Source organism: Cetorhinus maximus, chromosome 29 (assembly GCF_964194155.1).
Source record: "Cetorhinus maximus chromosome 29, sCetMax3.hap1.1, whole genome shotgun sequence".
In the NCBI taxonomy this organism is placed as follows: domain Eukaryota; kingdom Metazoa; phylum Chordata; class Chondrichthyes; order Lamniformes; family Cetorhinidae; genus Cetorhinus; species Cetorhinus maximus.
Window position 1 is genome coordinate 200,420 of NC_135907.1, and position 18,748 is coordinate 219,167.

General features: G+C 44.3%; 1 protein-coding gene across 2 annotated transcripts in view; it reads left to right on the plus strand.

The window, feature by feature from the left end:
* Positions 1-17,831, plus strand: part of LOC144669533 (CD276 antigen-like) — a 63,829-nt gene extending 45,998 nt beyond the window's left edge. The window contains exons 7-9 of one of the 2 annotated variants that reach the window (XM_078532002.1): positions 3,862-4,008; positions 8,452-8,521; positions 17,242-17,831. In XM_078532002.1, the coding sequence (XP_078388128.1) occupies positions 3,862-4,008; positions 8,452-8,521; positions 17,242-17,332 (308 nt within the window). In that variant the 3' untranslated portion in view covers positions 17,333-17,831. The remainder of the gene's footprint in view (positions 1-3,861; positions 4,009-8,451; positions 8,522-17,241) is intronic. The other variant, XM_078532003.1, reaches the window with a different exon arrangement.
* The last annotated feature ends 917 nt before the right edge of the window (positions 17,832-18,748 follow it).

Genomic DNA, 18,748 nt, shown 5'->3' on the forward strand with positions numbered 1-18,748 from the left:
GACCATTGCCTGTAGGAGCTGAGGTGCGGTATCGCACACTCCTGCAGAAACAACAGGTCAGCTTTGACCTTGGCAAGGTAGTCCAAGGTCGCAACACATCGCGTAGTAGATTTAATGCTACGCACATTTATGGATACAATCTTTAAACCCATATTAAAGCATTTATTCTCCTACCAAACCCACTGTCTCTGAGAGTCCCAGACCTTTAGTCTGCTCCTTCATACCCGTAGTGAGCTCAAATTCCTTCACTTTGGATGGGCTGAGGTAGATCTCCTTGGCCGTGTTCTGCTCCAGTGGCATCTGGAGGTTCACGTAGTGAGCGGATTTTGAGATGACCTTTGCTGGAGAAGCTTCTCCAAAACTCACCCCCTCTGGGGGGTTGCTGTTCCCGGCTTCCTGGAGCTGGGGTGCGATGATTGCCTCACTGCTCCCAGATTCCAGGGGCTGTGGTGCCAGTTTTTTTTTTTTTTTGTAAAAATATACTTTATTCATAAAAATCTTCAATCACATTCAAAACCATTTCAAAAACAACATTACAAGGGTACAATCCAGGTTAAACTTTTACAAAATGTATCACCAGGTGCATCAGTACAAACAATGTTACAATCATTTACAGCCTTTCATTTTGATCTGTACAGCCCGAGGGGCTCTAAACAGTTCCCAGTCTCTCGGTGCGCTGTGGTAGAAAGGTCTTAGACAGCGACCCTTCCCCATTGCGCCTTTGCGGCAGCTGCCCCAAGCTTTAGTGCGTCCCTCAGCACGTATTCCTGGACTTTGGATTGTGCCAGTCCGCAACAATCGGTCGGGGACAACTCTTTGTGCTGGAAGACCAACAAGTTTCGGGCAGACCAAAGCGCCTCTTTCACCGAGTTGATGATCCTCCAGCTGCAGTCGATGTTTGTCTCGGTGTGTGTCCCTGGGAACAGCCCGTAGAGCACAGAGTCCTGTGTCACAGAACTGCTCGGGATGAACCTCGACAGCAACCACTGCATCTCTCTCCAGACTTTCTTTGCAAAGGCACAATCCACAAGGAGGTGAACAACGGTCTCTTCCCCACCACAGCCACCTCGAGGGCATCGTGCAGAGGGGGTGAGACTCCTGGCGTGTAGGAAGGATCTGACGGGGAGGGCCTTTCTCACCACCAGCCAAGCTACGTCTTGGTGCTTGTTGGAAAGTTCTGGCGATGAGGCATTCTGCCAAATGACTTTGACAGTCTGCTCGGGGAACCATCCCACAGGGTCCACCCTCTCCTTATCCCTCAGGGCCTCTAGGACGTTACGTGCTGACCACTGCCTGATGGACTTGTGGTCAAAGGTGTTTTTCTGCATAAATTTTTCCACCAGGGACAGGTGGTACGGCACGGTCCAACTACTTGGAGCGTTCCGCGGCAGCGTGGCCAGACCCATCCTTCGCAACACCGGGGACAGGTAGAACCTCAGCACGTAGTGACACTTGGTGTTTGCGTACTGAGGGTCTACGCACCGCTTGATGCAGCCGCACACAAAGGTGGCCATCAGTATGAGGGCGATGTTGGGCACGTTTTTTCCCCCTTTATCTAGAGGCTTGTACATCGCGTCCCTGCAGACACGATCCATTTTCGACCTCCAGATAAAGCGGAAGATGGCTCGAGTGATCGCCATCGCGCAGGAGTGTGGAATGGGCCAGACCTGCGCCACGTACAGCAACAGCGAGAGTACCTCACACCTGATGACCAGGTTCTTACCCGCAATGGAGAGGGAGCGTCGCTCCCACATGCCCAGTTTCCTTTTCACCATAGCCACTCGCTCCTTCCAGTTTCTAACGCATGCCCCGGTCCCTCCGAACCATATCCCCAGCACCTTCAGGCCGTCAGCCCTGACAGTGAAGGGGACAAAGGATCGGTCAGCCCACTTCCCAAAGAACATGGCCTCGCTCTTCCCACGATTTACCTTGGCTCCCGAGGCCAGTTCGAACTGGTCGCAGACGTGCATCAGTCTGCGCACCGACAGCGGATCCGAGCAGAAGACGGCGACGTCGTCCATGTACAGGGAGGCTTTTACCTGAGTGCCTCCACTGCCTGGGATCGTCACTCCTCTTATGCCCGGATCCTTCCTGATGGACTCGGCAAAGGGTTCTATGCAGCACACGAAAAGGACAGGCGAGAGAGGGCAGCCCTGCCTGACTCCAGATTTAATCGGAAAGCTATCTGTTTCCCACCCATTGATTGAGACTGCGCTACTGATGTTAGTGTAGAGCAGTTGGATCCAATTTCGAATTCCCTCCCCAAAGCCCATTTTGGAGAGCACATCCCCCATGTAGGTGTGCGATATTCTGTCAAAGGCCTTCTCCTGATCCAAGCTGATGAGGCAGGTATCCACACCCCTGTCCTGTACATAGGCAATCGTATCCCTGAGCAGCGCCAGGCTGTCAGAGATCTTCCTGCCTGGCACAGAGCAGGTCTGGTCAGGGTGAATCACCAATTCCAGAGCGGATTTGACCCGGTTGGCGATGACCTTGGACAGAATCTTATAGTCCATATTCAACAGTGAAATGGGTCGCCAATTTCTAATTTCCTCCCTTTCCCCCTTGTGCTTGTAGATGAGGGTGATGATGCCTTTCCTCATGGATTCTGACATGCTGCCGGCCAGGAGCATACTCTCGTACACTTCTAGCAGGTCTGGGCCGATCAAGTCCCACAGAGCCGAATACAACTCCGCCGGCAGGCCGTCGCTTCCGGGGGTTTTACTCTTCTCGAAGGACTCGAGGGCCTTAGTCAGTTCGTCAGGAGTTAGCGGTTTGTCTAGGCTCTCCCGCGTACTGTGGTCTAGGACCTCCGTGATAGAGGACAGGAAGGACTGGGAGGCCGTGCTGTCCGTGGGCTTCACGTCATACAGTCCGGCATAAAAGGATTTGCTGATCCTCAGAATGTCGGACCGTGATGACTTTACTGAGCCGTCTTCTTCCTTCAGGCTGCTGATCACAGAGCGCTCTCTGTGTACCTTTTGGAAGAAGAAACGTGAGCACGTCTCATCCTGCTCCACGGAGCGGACTCTGGAACGGAAGATGATCTTGGAGGCCTCCGAGGCAAAGTGCGAGGCTTGCTGGCCCTTCACCTCTTGGAGCTCCTCCTTGACATCGACCCCCATCGACCGCAGCCGGAGCAGATTCTGCATCTTTTCCTGGAGTCGGGACATTTCCCTCTGTTCCTTTCTAGCTTTCTGGGTGCCTTTGAGGATGAAAAACCTCTTGATGCTTCCCTTGATCACTTCCCACCAGTGTGTCAGGGACTCCCAGTAGCCCAACCCATGGAGTCATAATTGACTGTACCCAGGTACAGGAGTGAGCTTTCAGTCCCTTGAACCTGTTCCGCTGCTACTCAGTGAGGTCAAGCTGATCAGATAGCTGGCGAATGGCTAGACTTGCTGCATCCATTTAGTTTCCAGTAGCTTTTACACTACAAGTTGCTGGGAGTGGGTAATGGAAACAGAATGGTGCCCCCTACGGGGCATCTGGGACCTGTGAACAGGGCAAGCAACTGTGTATCTCCTTAACCATCAGATTGATGTATTGTGAAATGAACAGCGCAGGGTTTTCCGCATTTAACCGTGTTCTTACCCCAAGTTGCTGCATGCTTTGTGCATAAATACTGGTGAGTGCTCTTAGTCTCAAGTTTTGACTGTAAATTCTGGTCCATCATTCACTAGTTGCAAATACTGTGTGCTTTGACATTAAAATAAATTTCTAATCGCAAGTGTAAACCCTACTCTGTTACTCACTGCATGCCCTATATCTCCAAACATTGTGCCAAGAAAAGGATAAGAAAATGAAATAGTTCATATTTTCTTATTTCAATATCCCACTAATGTTTTTGTATTTGGACAGATTTCTCTAATGAATGCTATCGGGAGGCCATTGTCCCTGTTAATGACGCACATCACAGATGGATTATACCAGTCGTCTTAGTTACACTAATCATTGTATGTTCACTGGCGGCTTACATTTTACTGAAGTCCAGATTTTTACTGAGTGGTAAGTGACTTATCTCCTTAGTTTACTTAACTGACACTTAAATACAAGACTAGGTAGCCCAGTGGGGTTAGACAACTCTACATTGACTCGAATTAACTGAGTTTGCCCTGATTGATAGGTGAATGGTTTCCATTCTGCACGTTATAAAGACCTTTAGACAAACTTTATCAACCAGTATCAACCCAGTGACTGTGTGCATAGGAAGTGTAAATGCTCCTAAATTCTGCCCCTGTTAGTATTCTGGGCGCTCACCAGGTGGGGGTGTGAGAACTGAGGATGGGATAGTGAAGGATGCTTTCTGAGGTCCGTTTATGGCAGATTTGGGCCAGCAAAGAGGTTGAATTTCAGTCCACCTAGTCCACATTCAGTATAATCTTGATGTTGATAATAGGGATTAAATACAGAGCAATGTCCCAAGTTTTTAATATTCCTCACTTCAATGTGTGGAAGTGCACCCTCTCCCCACCATTACCATGCAGAGGATGGTAATGCTTTTTAAAGCATTCTGTTGGTAGAATGGCTACAGCACAGAAGGAGACCATTCAGCCTGTCGTGTCTGTGTTGTCCCTCTAAAGGAGCAATTCACCAAGTGCCACTCCCCCGTCTTTTCCCAGTGGCCTCGCACATTTTTCTTTTGCAGGTAGTAATCCAATTCCCTTTTGAATGTATCAATGGAACCTGCCACCACCACACTCTCAGTGTATTCCAGAACCCAACCACTCACTGTGTGAAAAGGTATTTCCTCATGTCGCCATTGCTTCCTTTGCCAATTATCTTAAATTTGTGCCTCGGAGTTTTCGATCCCTCCACCAATAGGAACAGTTTCTCCCTATCTACTCTTTCCAGACTCCTCATGATTTTGAATACTTCTATAAAAATCTCCTCTCAGACTTCTTTTTTCCAAGCAGAACAGTCCCAACTTCTCCAATCTTTGATGTATGAAGTTCCTCGTCCCTGGAATCATACTCGTGAATCTTTTCTGCATTCTTTCTAACACCTTCACTGTCCTTCCTAAAGTGCGGTGCCCAGAACTGTATGCATTACTCCAGTTGAGGCTGAACCAGTGTTTTGTCCAGGTTTAAGATAACTTGCTTGCTCTTGTATCCTGTGCCCCAATTTATAAAGCCCAGGATAGTGTATGCTTTATTAACAGCCCTCTCAACCTATCCTGTCACCTCCAATGATTTATGCGCATATACACTCAGGCACCTCCTGCACCCCCTTTAGAATTGTACCCTTTATTTAAATTGTCTCTCTGTGCTCTTCCTATCAAAATGAATCACTTCACAATTCTCTGCATTAAATTTCATCTACCACTTGCCCACCCATTCCAAACTATCTTTCTCATTGTTCATAATGCTTCCAGGTTTTGTATCATCCGCCAATTGTTCTATTTCACGAGGCCAGTTGGTTTTTAGGTACTTCCTGCAGTATGCTGTTTGTCACTGATTCTGCCTTCAACTTCTCCTGCATAACAAGATTCACAGTCACATGCAAAACAGAACAAGAATTTGTCCCGTTCTACAGAGTACACAATGAACTCCCATTGTTTGATGACATGTGTATTGCACACCCAACGCGAGCAGAAATCCCCAAAACACTGCAGCAATGTGTAGTGCATCCTACCCGGGTGTTGTTAAGATGAATCAATGCTCCTGTGAGGCAGTCTGATGGCTAGCAATAGGTTGCTGTATAGAAGAGTTCGTTAGAAACTGTGTAGCTTGTATATTCCATGAAAACCTATTAAACAGTGTCTTGCACCTCTACAACTGACCCATGGCCAAGAAAACCATGGCAATAACTCCAAGTTGGTATTTTTTTCAACTATCCTTCTTGCCAATTTGTTATATATTTTAAATCTCAGAATTATGCAAAGATGATTAGTTTGTATGTGTGTAACCGCTTTTATTGACAGTGCTTTAAAATGTCTACTCCACGCTTCAGCTCTAGCTTCTAGTTCTTTCTACAGTTTGTTTACTTTTTCCTGAGTCCACATCCAGGCTTAGCCAATCAAGCACAGTGAGCATCAGGAGCATACAGATTTGCATAATCAAACACAGAACAATTGAAAACTACACCTCCCTTCCTTTTGCCTCTTGATTTTCTAATAAGCTTGGGATGCTTCTAGAATCTTCTACAGCAAAGACAGATACAAAATACTTGTTCAAAGTCTTTGCCATTTACTTGTTTCCCATTACTAATTCCCCAGTCTCACCCTCTAAGGGATCAATGCTTGCTTTAGCTACTCTTTTCCTTTTTAAATACTTGTAGAAGCTTTTACTGTTTGTTTTTATATTTCTTGCTAGTTTTCTCTCATACTCCCAATTTTCCCAATCCTCTGGCCTACCACTAATCTTTGTAGCATTGGATGCCTTTTCTTTCAATTTGATATCATTCTTAACTTCTTTATTTAGCCATGAATGGTGCACCTTCTCATAGAATCTTTCTTTCTCAATGGAATACATCTTTCTTGAGAGTTATGAAATATCTCCTTAAATGTCTGCACTGCTTCTCTACCATCTTATCTTTTAACCTATTATCGGAGTTCACTTTAGCCAATTCTGTCTTCATACCCTTGTAGTTGCCTTTATTTAAGTTTATGACTAGTTTCAGACCTGCATTTCTCACCTTCATGAATGCGAAATTCTATCATGTTATGATCACTCTTATCAAGAACACATTTTACTGTGAGGCCATTGATTAACCCTGCCTCATTACAAGGCCTAAAAGAGCCTGTTGCCAGGCTGGTTCCAGAATGTATTGTTCTAAGAAACTGTCCCAAATACACTCTATGAACTCATCCTCCAGGCTACCTTTGCCAAATTGATTCATCTAATCTGTATGAAGATTAAAATCTTTTCTTATTGGCCCCCATTATTTCTTGATTTAGACTCTGTCGTATAGTGTAGCTTTTGTCAGGGATGAAATTAAATTTCATCTGCCGCTTGTCTGCCCATTCCACTAACCTATGTCCTTTTGAAGTTCTACTCTATTGTCCTCACAATTCGCAGTACTTCCAAGTTTTGTATTGTCCACAAGTTTTGAAATGGTGCCCTGTACACCAAGATCTAGGTCATTATAGTGGTCATCATATATAGTATAGAACTTCCTCCCTAACAGCACAGTGGATGTACCTACACCACATGGACTGCAACGGTTCAAGAAGGCAACTCACCACCACCTTCTCAAGGGCAACTAAGGATGGGCAATAAATGCTGGCCTAGCCAGCGACGCCCACATCCTGTGAATGAAAAAAAAAATGAAGGGAGTTCCAAGATTTTGATCCAGCTACAGTGAAGGAACAGCAATATAGTTCCAAGTCAGGATGGTGTGTGACTTGGAGGGGAACTTCCAGGTGGTGGTGTTCCCATCTTTCTGCTGCCCTTGTCCATTTAGATGGTAGTGGTCATGGGTTTGGAAGATGCTGCCGAAGGAGCCATGGTGAGTTGCTGCAGTGCATCTTGTAGATGGTACACACTGCTGCTACTGTGCGTCGGTGATGGAGGGAATCAATGTTTCAGGTGGTGGATGGGGTGCCAATCAAACTTGCCTCATACATAGCCCCAGGTGTCCATTCATGACATGCAAGCTACTCTTTCATATATGGACTATATGATTGTGCCCTCAACTAATGTTTTTACATGCGCTTCCCAGCAGAGGTCACCAGAGAGTGATCAGGGGCAAGAATCAAGGCTGACCATTTCCAATCAAGCAAAGGGGAACTCAGGCCAATTCTCGTGCCTAAAATGTTGTCCCAGAAGAGATCAAATATCTCCCGGCTCTTTTTATTTTGGATAGCTCAATTTCAAATGCATTCATCAATGATTTTTTTCATTGGGAAACATTTTGTGCTGCCTTATTAAAATGGCAGCATTGGGTCTGTAGTAGGCCCAGTTATGCTTCAGGTTGCCAACTGTGATTAAATGTATTCCTGGAGGTTTCATCACATGACTTGCCCCCACACTGCAGCCATTAATCGGCCAACACATCTATCCTTGTGACGTACGGCCTTCCTACGCCAAACGCAAAGAACAAAGACTCATTACCCAATTGGACGATGCTTGACTGACAGCCAAACAGCCTTTTATTTTACCCACTTTCAATATTTTTATATCTGGTAAAAAGAAATGTTCAAAGAAAATGACAAAAAAAAACCCAATCTTTTTTAATATCTCGATGATTTTTCTCCAGGGTTGCACACAGCAGTGTCCTGGAGAGCGACCTTTCATCCCTGGAGGCCCCAGGCCAATCCTGGAAGGGGTGACAATCCTAGTTATGCTCCTTGAGAGAGCTCCAGGAAATCCAGGGGCAGCTGAAAGGGGTGTGCAGTGATCTGAGCTAGCTGGGCCCCACCTCCTCTCCTGAACTTGGGGAATGCCAATAAACTACCTTCAAATCCACTGCAAGATATAAAAAAAAAATAGCTTGTACTTTTTTTTTTAGCAGGTAATGTGGCTGCAGAACAGAATGAACTGGCTTCATTTAACTTCGCAGGTGTTGAAGTTGAGGCCCAGTAAGTATTCTTGTTTTTAGGTCAGTCTGTTGTTGATGAAGTGGAAATGTTGGTTTAGAAACGCCGTGGGCTGGGTTTTATGGCCCACAGCCAGGTGTGTTTTTGGTGGTGGGGGGAGGATGCATGTAAGAAATGTCAGGTGTCTACAAACCACCTTCCCACCCACCCCCCGATCAAGTAGTGCGAGGATTTGCTGGCTGATTAACAGTCAGACAACCTATGATGGGAACCCTCCTTCCATGGTGCCGACTATCTTTATACCAGGTGTTAGAGAGAGAGGGTTTTGTGGACTCCCACAGCCCACATGGTGAGGGTTGGGGGGTTCAAGCTGGGTCAGATCCACTGGACTCAAATATCGTGTAGGATGTCGACCAGAAATTAGTGCCAGGACTGTCTGGCGTGGGGCCTGAACCCTGCATGTCCGTTTTCAAAATGGGAGTGTTAGCACTAAGCCGAGGGCTCACTCCTGGTGCCATTGATACAGTTCCGGTTAGGATTGAAGACTCCAGATAGCTTTTCTTTACAATGTGAGATTTTCAGATCAAAATATTCCTAAAGGACTTTGTGAAAAGGTGTGCCCCAATTTGTTTTGTTTTCCAATACATGTATTAGTAGAAAGTTACCTCAGCAACATTTGTAAAGCCCCTTTAATGAACAGCAAAATGTGCTCACACTGGGGTAGGAGAGTTGGAAGGAATGGTGGAAACCAGGGTTCCAGAAAATGAGTTTTGAAAAGTAGAGAGAGGAGTAGCAAGATGCTGGGGTTTAAGGAGGGAGTTCCAACAAACTAGGTTAAGGATGCGGCAGGGTCTGCTGCTGACAGAGGAGGTTGCACAGGAGGCCTGAGTAGCTAAAACCAGGTGTCATGCCTGGGAAGTAGGGCTGGAGGAGATTGTAGAGATAGAGGTGGGTGAGGCCACAGGAGGGATTTGTAGACGAGGATATTAAATTCACTGAATTCGGAGCAGGAGTTATTGGAGATCAGTGGGAATCAGGGTGATGGGCAGAGGAGTAGGGGCCTGCAGGAATATGGTTGGCAGAGGCTGGGGAATAGTGACATTGAGGAGGAAGGCCTGGGAGGGTGGAGGAGTTCAATCCCAGGGCAACAGCCAATGTGTATATACCCGCAGACACAGCAATACTGGCTATAGGTGTACACAGATGATGCAGAGAAAACTAAACATGGCAAAACAAGAGCATGGAGTCTTAGGAAATGGCAGTCTGAAGTAGGAGTAGGATCAATTGGTGGGTGGGTAGTCCTGGCTTGTTTTGTGGTTCAAAGGAGGTTTAACATTAAGGGGTCAGAGCTCACTTTCTGGATGAGACAAGTAGAATTGACTGAATCATAAAATCCTGGTTGTGGCTGGCAGACATGGACAGCGGGTGATTAGAGGCTGCCCAGCAATCTCTGATTGATTGGTGGAAGTCATGGGTACAGTGAGGGTGATTTAGGACAACCGGTGAATGGTGACTGGCAAGAAGTGGCTAAAGTTTTCAGTGAATGTTGCAGTCTGCTGAACCTTCATGCTGTGCTTTATGCTATCGCCTGCAAAGGATGTGCCGTGTTTACAGAAGAACATAAGAAATAAGAGCAAAAGGAGGCCATTCAGCCCCTCAAGCCTGTTCCACCATTCAATAAAATCATGGCTGATCTGGTTGTGGCCTCAACTCCACTTTCCTGTCTGCCCCCTATAACCCTTGGCTCCTTTGTGGATCAAACATCTGTCTATAGATTGAATCTATTCAATGACCCAGCCTCCACTGCTCTCTGGGGCAGAGAATTCCAAAGATTAGTGACCCTCTGGGAGAAGGAATTCCTCCTCATCTCTGCCTTAAATGACAGATCCCTTATTCTGAAACTGTGCCCCCAGTTCTAGATTCGCCCAGAAGAGGAAACATCCTCTCAGCATCTACCCCGTCAAGCCTCCTCAGAATCTTTTTCTTTATTCATTCATGGGATGTGGATATTGCTGGCTGGGAGAGCATTTATTGCCCATCCCTAATTGCCCTTGAGAAGGTGGTGGTGAGCTGCCTCCTTGAACCGCTGCAGTCCTGGGTATGGGCTCAACCTATAAACTCCTGGGCGTAGGCCCAACCTGCACAATCTTTCCTCATTGGACAATCCCTTCACCTCAGCAGTCAGCCTCGTTTCTGTTATCAGATGGTTTCTTTCCTATTTTCATTCTGGTACCTTGACCTTGTGCTAAAAAATGAAAGAGCAGAAACTGGGGCAGCAAGTGAACAGTGATGTGCTGGTGTCTGGGCTGGTAACAGCAGGTGGAGTATCCAGGACACAGCAATATCATCCCTACGCCCTCAGTGTAAATGGGAGCCAAGGTTTGAAGTCTGCAGACCAGCAAATCTTATAACCAGAAGCTGGCAAAAATAATGTACAGTTTCTGTTTCTTCACTTGTCCTTTCAAAACGGTTTACCAAACTTTCTTTTTCTTAAAAATGAATTTCATTTAACTCGGCTAAATGAAGGGTAAGAGGGAGTGCAGCTCTTCCCTGTTGGGCCTGTCTGCTGAAAGTTGGACTCACTTTGCTCCAGTTAGAATTCAGGTAGAGCAAACAATTAGGAAGGCAAATGGTATGTTTGCCTTTCCTGCAAGGAGCTTGGAGTATGAGAGTAAGAAAGTCTTGTTGCAACATGTAGGACTTTGGTGAAATCACACCTGGAGCACTGTGTACAGTTTTGGTCTCCTTACCCGAGGAAGGATATACTTGTCGTAGAGGGAGTGCAACAAAGGTTCACCAGACTGATTTCTGGGTTGATTAGGTTGTCCTATGAGGAGAGAGAGAGAGAGTGGAATGGGTCTAGAATCTCTGGAGTTTAGAAAATGAGAAGTGATCTCATTGAACTCTATAGAATTCTGAGGGCTTGACCGGGCTAGTTGTGTGGTGTATTATAATCCTAGCACCTTTTTAGCACAATCCCAGATCAGGAGTACCTTGTAGAGGATTCCCCTCAACTTCAGGAAGAGAAAGTCAGATCCTAAAGGCACTTAAATAGGTCTGAAGGAGCTATCTAGCCCTCTCCAAAGGAAAGGAATCAGTTGCTTTATTATGACCATCTTCCAGATAGCCTTTTTAGTCAGGTAAAGCCAGATTATAATTTCCTGGATATTATTGGAGTCTGGGTAAAAACTCCTAGGTAATGTTCACCATAGGGAATACAGAGACTATGTGAGATAATATAAATTCTAAAACGTATAAAAGCTTTATAAAGAACTGAACATACAATTCAAAGTTATAACAGAAACAGTCAATCACAATGTTAAATAGGCTCTAGGAAAAAGAAAGATAATACAATCTTCTTTCTAGTAGAGAATCCAATTTTACTTTTCAGTTGTTACAGTAAAAATATTTTAAGTAGGATTTCCATTAAATATTAAAGAAACATTTATCTTAATCCCCGAGTGAATAAGACACCTCCTAAACTAGTTAAGAGAATTTGACAGCCTCCCAGTTTGCTCCTCTATACTTAAAGAATGTCTTGAGCTATGTATCTAATTTCTTACGCAGAGGGGTGGTCTTGTAATTGTAATTAGGTTCCGCTCCTTTATGTTCCAAATTGGGTTTTGATTCCTGTTAGTTTCTCCTGAAAAACAGCTCTCTCTTATTCTAAGACAATTTATATAACTGTCAATTTCTGGTAAGTTATGGGCCCCTTGGACTCTAGGGAAGCCACGCTTGCAAGTCTGGTGGTCAAAATTTTTACCTTCGTCATGGGCCTGCTTCTTAAGATTATAACATGGTTCTAGGTTGTAAAAATCCCTAGCTGAGTGTGATCTCCTTATCAATTCCTACATTGTGTTGTCTTCCTGTGTGCAGTTTTTTTGGATGCATGTTTTCTTATCAGTTGACTCATTGCTGTAAAAGACACAAGTCTGTACATGCCAGATGTGTGCATTGTGAACTCTACCCTTTTACAGAAATGAACCGTCTTAAATTCTTTAAGCTGTTATTTCTAGGAAAAAATAACTCCTTTACCCTTCTAACCCTTCATTATAGTCATATTCCTTTAGATGGATTCCTTCACAGATACCATGAGCTGGCCTCCCCATGGCCGGAGAGTCTAGAACTAGTGGTCATAGTTTCACATAAAGGGTCAGCTATTTGCTGACTGATGATGAGAAATATTTTCATTGAGAGGATTTGTGAATCTATGTAATCCTCCACACCAGAGAACTGTGGTTGCTCAGTCATTGAGGATATTCAAGGCAGAGATTGATAGGTACGAACATGCGAATTGGGAGTAGGAGTAGGCCACTCGGCCCCTCGAGCCTGCTCCGCCATTCAATAAGGTGTGAATGTAACCTCAACCCCACATTCCTGTCTAACCCCGATAACCTTTCACCCCCTTGCTTATCAAGAACCTATCTTGCTCAGCCTTAAAAACATGCAAAGACTCTGCCTCCACCGCCTTTTGAGGAAGAGAATTCCAAAGACTCTCAACCCTCTGAGAGAAAAACATTTCGCCTCATCTCTGTCTTAAATGAGAGACCCCTAGTTCTAGATTCTCCCACAAGAGGAAACATCCTCTCCACATCCACCCTGTCAAGACCCCTCAGGACCTTAAAGGTTTCAATTAAGTTACCTCTTACTCTTCTAAATTCCAGTGTATAGAAGCCTAGCCTGTCCAGCCTTTCCTCATAAGACAACCCACCCATTCCTGGTATTAGTCTAGTAAACCTTCTCTGAACAGCTTCTAACACATTTACATCTTTCTTCAAATAAGGAGACCAGCACTGTACATAATACTCCAGATGTGGTCTCACTTTTGTAATCAATTCCCCTCACAATAAACGATAACATTCTATGAGCTTTCCTAATTACCTGCTGTACCTCCATACTAACCTTTTGTGATTCATGCACTAGGACACCTCAGAGCTCTGCAATCTCTCACCATTTAGATAATAAGCTTTTTTATTCTTCCTTATTCTTGTGAAATGAACAATTTCACATTTGCCCACATTATACTCCATTTGCCAGATCTTTGCCCACTTACTTAACCTATCTATGTCACTTCATAGCCTCTTTACATCCTCTTCACAGTTTACTTTCTATCTATCTTTGTGTCATCAGCAAATTTAGCCACCATTCCTTCGGTTCCTTCATCCAAGTCATTTATATACATTGTGAAAAGCTGAGGCCCCAGCACTGATCCCTGTGGCACACCACTCATCACATCCTGCCAACCAGAAAAAGACCCCTTTAAGCCAACTCTCTGCATCCTGTTAGCTAGACAATCTTCCATCCATGCCAATGTTACCCCCTACACCATGAGCTTTAATTTTTGCAATAATTTTTGATGTGGCACTTTATCAAATGCCTTCTGAAATCTAAGTACAGTACAGCCACCGGTTCCCCTTTATCCACAGCACATGTCACTCCTTCAAAGAGTCCAATAAATTGGTTAAACATGATTTCCCTTTTACAAGACCATGTTGATTCTGATTTGCCTTGAATTTTTCTAAGTGCCCTGCTATAACATCTTTAATAATAGCTTCTAACATTTTCCCTCTGACAGATGTTAGGATAGATATTAGAATAAAGGAGTTATATTTGCTATTTTCCAATCTAATGGAACCTTCCCTGAATCTAGGGAATTTTGGAAAATTAAAACCAATGCATCAACTATCTCACTAGTCACTTTTAAGACCCTGGGAGTTAACAAAGTGAGTGTTGGTCCTGTAGAAAGTGAGTCTGGTGAATTGATAATGGAAAACAAGGAAACGGCCGATGAATTGAATGAATTATTAGTCTTCACTATAAAGGATACAGGTAACATCCCAGAAGCAGCTATAAATCAGGAAATGGAAGGGAGACAGGAACTCAGGAAAATTACAATCAGCAGAAAAGTGCTACGGAGTAAACTGTTGGAGCTGCGGGCTGCCAAGTGCCTGAGTCTGATGGACTTCATCCCAGGGTCTTGAAAGAAGTGGCTAGTGAGATAGTTGGTGCATTGGTTTTAATTTTCCGAAACTTTCTAGATTCAGGAAAGGTTCCATTAGTTTGGAAGACAGCAAATATAACTCCATTATTCAGAAAGGGAGGGGGTCAGAAAGCAGGAAACTATAGACCAGTTAGCTTAACATCTATGATAGGGAAAATGTTAGAAGTTATTATTAAAGAAGAAGGGCACATGGATAAGTTCAAGGTAATCAGGCAGAGTCAACATGGTTTTGTGAAAAGGAAATCATGTTTAACCATCTTATTGGGCTCTGAGGAAGGAACATGTGCTGTGGATGAAGGGGAATCGGTGGATGTACTGTATTTAGATTTCCAGAAGACATTTGATAAAGTGCCACATCAAAGATTATTGTGGAAAATAAAAGCTCATGGTATAGGGGATAACATATTGACATGGATAGAAGATTGGCTGGCTAACAGGAAGCAGAGAGTAATGGGTCTTTTTCAGGTTGGCAAGATGTAACAAGTGGTGCGCCAGAGGGTTCAGTGCTGAGACCTCAACTGTTTACAATTTATATAAATGACTTGGATGAAAGGATGGATGGAATGGTTGCCAACTTTGCTGATGACACAAAAATAGGTAGGAATGTAATTTGTGAAGACATGAGGCTACAAAAAGATATAGAAAGGTTACATGAGTGGGCAAAGATCTGGAAAATGGAGTACAATGTGGGAAAATGTGAAATTGTCCATTTTGGCAGGAAGAATAAAAGAGAGGCATATTGTCTAAATGGTGAGAGATTGCAGAGCTCTGAGGTGCAGAGGGATCTGGGGGTCCGAGTGCATGAATCACAAAAGGCTAGTGTGCAAGTACAGCAAGTAACTAGGAAAGCTAATAAAATGCTATCATTTATTGAGAGGGGAATTGAATACAAAAGTAGGGAGGTTATGCTTCAGTTATACAGAGCACTAGTGAGACCACACCTGGAGTACTGTGTATTAGTCACCTTATTTAAGGAAGAATGTAAATGCATTGGAAGCAGTTCAGAGGTTTACCAGACTAATACCTGGAATGGGCGGGTTGTCTTATGAGGAAAGGTTGGATGGGTTAGGCCTGTATCTGCTGGAGTTTAGAAAAGTAAGAGGCGACTTGATTGAAACATGATTGAAACAATAAGATCCTGAGGTGACTTGACAGGGTGGATGTGGAGAGGATGTTTCCTCTTGTGGAGAATCTAGAACTAGGGGTCAATGTTTAAAAATAAGGGGTTGCCCATTTAAAATGGAGATGAGGTGAAATGTTTTCCCTCAGAGGGTCATGAATCTTTGGAACTCTCTTCCTGAAAAGGCAGTGGAAGCAGAGATTTTGAATATTTTTAAGGCAGAAATGGATAGATAAGGTAGCAAGGGGTGATAGGTTACTGGGGTAGGAGGGATGCAGAGTTGAGGTTACTAATCAGATCAGCCATGATCTTATTAAATGGTGGAGCAGGCTCAAGGGGCCGAATGGCCTACTCCTGCCCCTTGTTTGTATGTTCGTATGTACCACTTCCCTGGTGATTGTAATTTTCCCGAGTTCCTCCCTCCCTTCTATTTCCTGATTTACAGGTATTTCTGGGATGTTACTTGTGTCCTCTATAGTGGTGACCGAAGCAAAATATCTGTTTAATTCATCCACAATCTCCCTACTTTCCATTATCTATTCCCCAGATGCACTCTCTGTAGAACCAAAGCTCACTGTGTTAACTCTTATTTAAATATCTATAGAAACTCTTACTATCCGTCTCTATATTACTATATTCTTTCCAATCTTCTGACCTGCCACCTGTCTTTGTGTAATTATACGCCTTTTCTTTAAGTTTGATACTGTCTTTAACTTCTTTAGTTAACCACAGATGGTGGGCCCTCCCCTTGGAATTTTTCTTTCTCATTGGAATGTATCTATTCTGTGTATTCTGAAATATCCCTTTAAATGTCTGCTACTGAACTTCTATTGACCTATCCCTTAACCTCATTTGCCAGTTCACTTTACCTAGCTCTGCTTTCATGCCCTCATAATTGCCCTTATTAAAGTTTAAAATACTAGTTATGGATGCACTCGTTTCTCCCTCAAAATGATTGTAAAATTTGATCATATTATGATCGCTGCTACCTAGGAGTGCCTTCACTAGAAGGTTATCAATTAATCCTGTCTCGTTACTTAATACCAGGTCTAGTATAGCCTGCTCTCTGGTTGGCTCCAGAATGTGCTGTTCTAAGAAACTATCCCAAAAACATTCTATGAACTCCTCATCTACACTACCTTTGCCCATCTGATTTTTCCAGTCTATGTGTAGATTAAAATCCCCCATGATTATCACTGTACCCTCCTGGGCACTAAGTGAATCAAGGGATATGGAGCATTGTTCTAAATCACCTACCCGCTGGGCCCGTGCACCAAGCCAAAGTTCGCACGGGCCCCTCAAAATCGTTGACGATTGGCAAGTTAAGAACCTTAACGAGGCCTTTAATTAATGGTGGGTGCGTGTCCCACTGCATAGCGTGCCCGCCGACCGAAATATCGCGATGCCGCGCACTGACGTCGGGACGCTCACGCGAGATTTTAAGCGCTGGCGTGTGGGCTCCTCCACTCGCACGCCAGCCAGAAGATTCTGCCCATGATGTTATTGAATGGTGGGCCAGGCGTGAAGGGCTGTATGGCCTACTCTTATTATTATTCATGTTTTGATGCCCTTAGCTGGATTATCAATGTGACCTGGGATTGGTCTATGCTTTGGTTCATTTTATCTGTTTGCTTACTTTAGAGAAAAGATGCCACATTCAGGCCAAGGTAGTGTTGAAATTCAACTGTTAACGGAAGGATTAGAGATGAAGAACGTAAAGGAGAAAGACTGAAACATGAGGAAAGACCTGTGGACAATGAGTGCAAATGCAATAATATGCTCTTTGTGTACCTTTGACTGATTTGGTATACATTTCATCTGATTGCTGAGAGTGAATATGCTCTAAACTCCATGTAGATAAAAGTTTGCTATCAATTTTGTAACATAATGTTTTCTCCTTCTTGAAGCTGAAACCTTGGGCAGGTTGAATAGGTGCCAAACCAGAACATTTTCGAAACAGTGAGAAGGTGGAGATTGTGAAGAAGCAGAGAGATGTACAAAATTACTAAAAGCTAGAACACAAATACAATCAGGAATTAAACAGGCTAATGAAATGAGCCTGTAGCTCGGGCGGACTGGAATACAGATGGGTGGATGTTCTGTTATAGTTTTGATTCGATTCCATTTGGAATATTGTGTTTAGTTCTGGCGACTGCACCTCAGGAAATATATATTAGCCTTGGAGGGGCAAGGCCTGTGAGGGGGTGGGGGTGCACAAGGTGCAAAGCACTGAGGGGTCCTGGACCTAGGGGGTCCTGGATTCACTTCCCAAAACAACAGCAATCATTGGCCAAATAGCCTGTCAGTCGGGATGGTCTACATCGCCAGATTGGCTGTTTTGGACACTGCCAGGACAACAGAAATCATTGGTCAAGAAGATGATGTCAAGATTGTTTTCTTGCTTACCTGGTGTGATGAGGAGAGTGCAGTTTGTTGGGTATTAGTGGCAGGTTTTGTTGTTGTAGAGGTGGAGAACATGGCAGGCACTTCCTTCAGACCTGGGGCACAAGGTAAACCAGGTAAAATGCCTGCCTCTGCCCAGTAACAGGAGAAGCAGCAGGGCCCACAATTTCTCTCCCTGTCCATGTGGAGGGGATGAAGTGCAAATTCACCAGAATGATACTGGGATGAAAAGGGTTAAATCATGAGGATAGGATGCATCGAATAGACTGTCTTTCTTTGAATTGTGACATTAAGATGATTAAAGGGCTTGAGAGGGTAGAAAAAGCAGTAATTTCCTCTGGTGGGGGGAGTCCAGAACCTTAAAATTGGAACTAGGCTGTCCTGGCTGATCTCAGGAAGCACTTCCTCGTATAAAGGTTAGTGGAAATCTGGAGCACACATCCCCCAAAAAGCTATCGAGGCTGGGGAGCCAACTGAGAGTTTCAAAGCTGAGGCTGAGGGATTTTTGTTGGATATAAGGTTATGAAGGGTCATGGGACCAAGGCAGTTAAATGAAGTTAAGGTACAATCAGCCGTAATCTAATTGAATAGCACAACTGGCTTGAGGGACTGAATGACCCACAACTTGCATTTATAAAGCACCTTTAATGTAATAAAATGTCCCAAAGCCCTTTGGCAGCTTTGTCAAGGAGTTAAGTTTTAACAGTCTTAAATGCTGAAAGAGAGGTAGAGAGGCGGAGAGGTC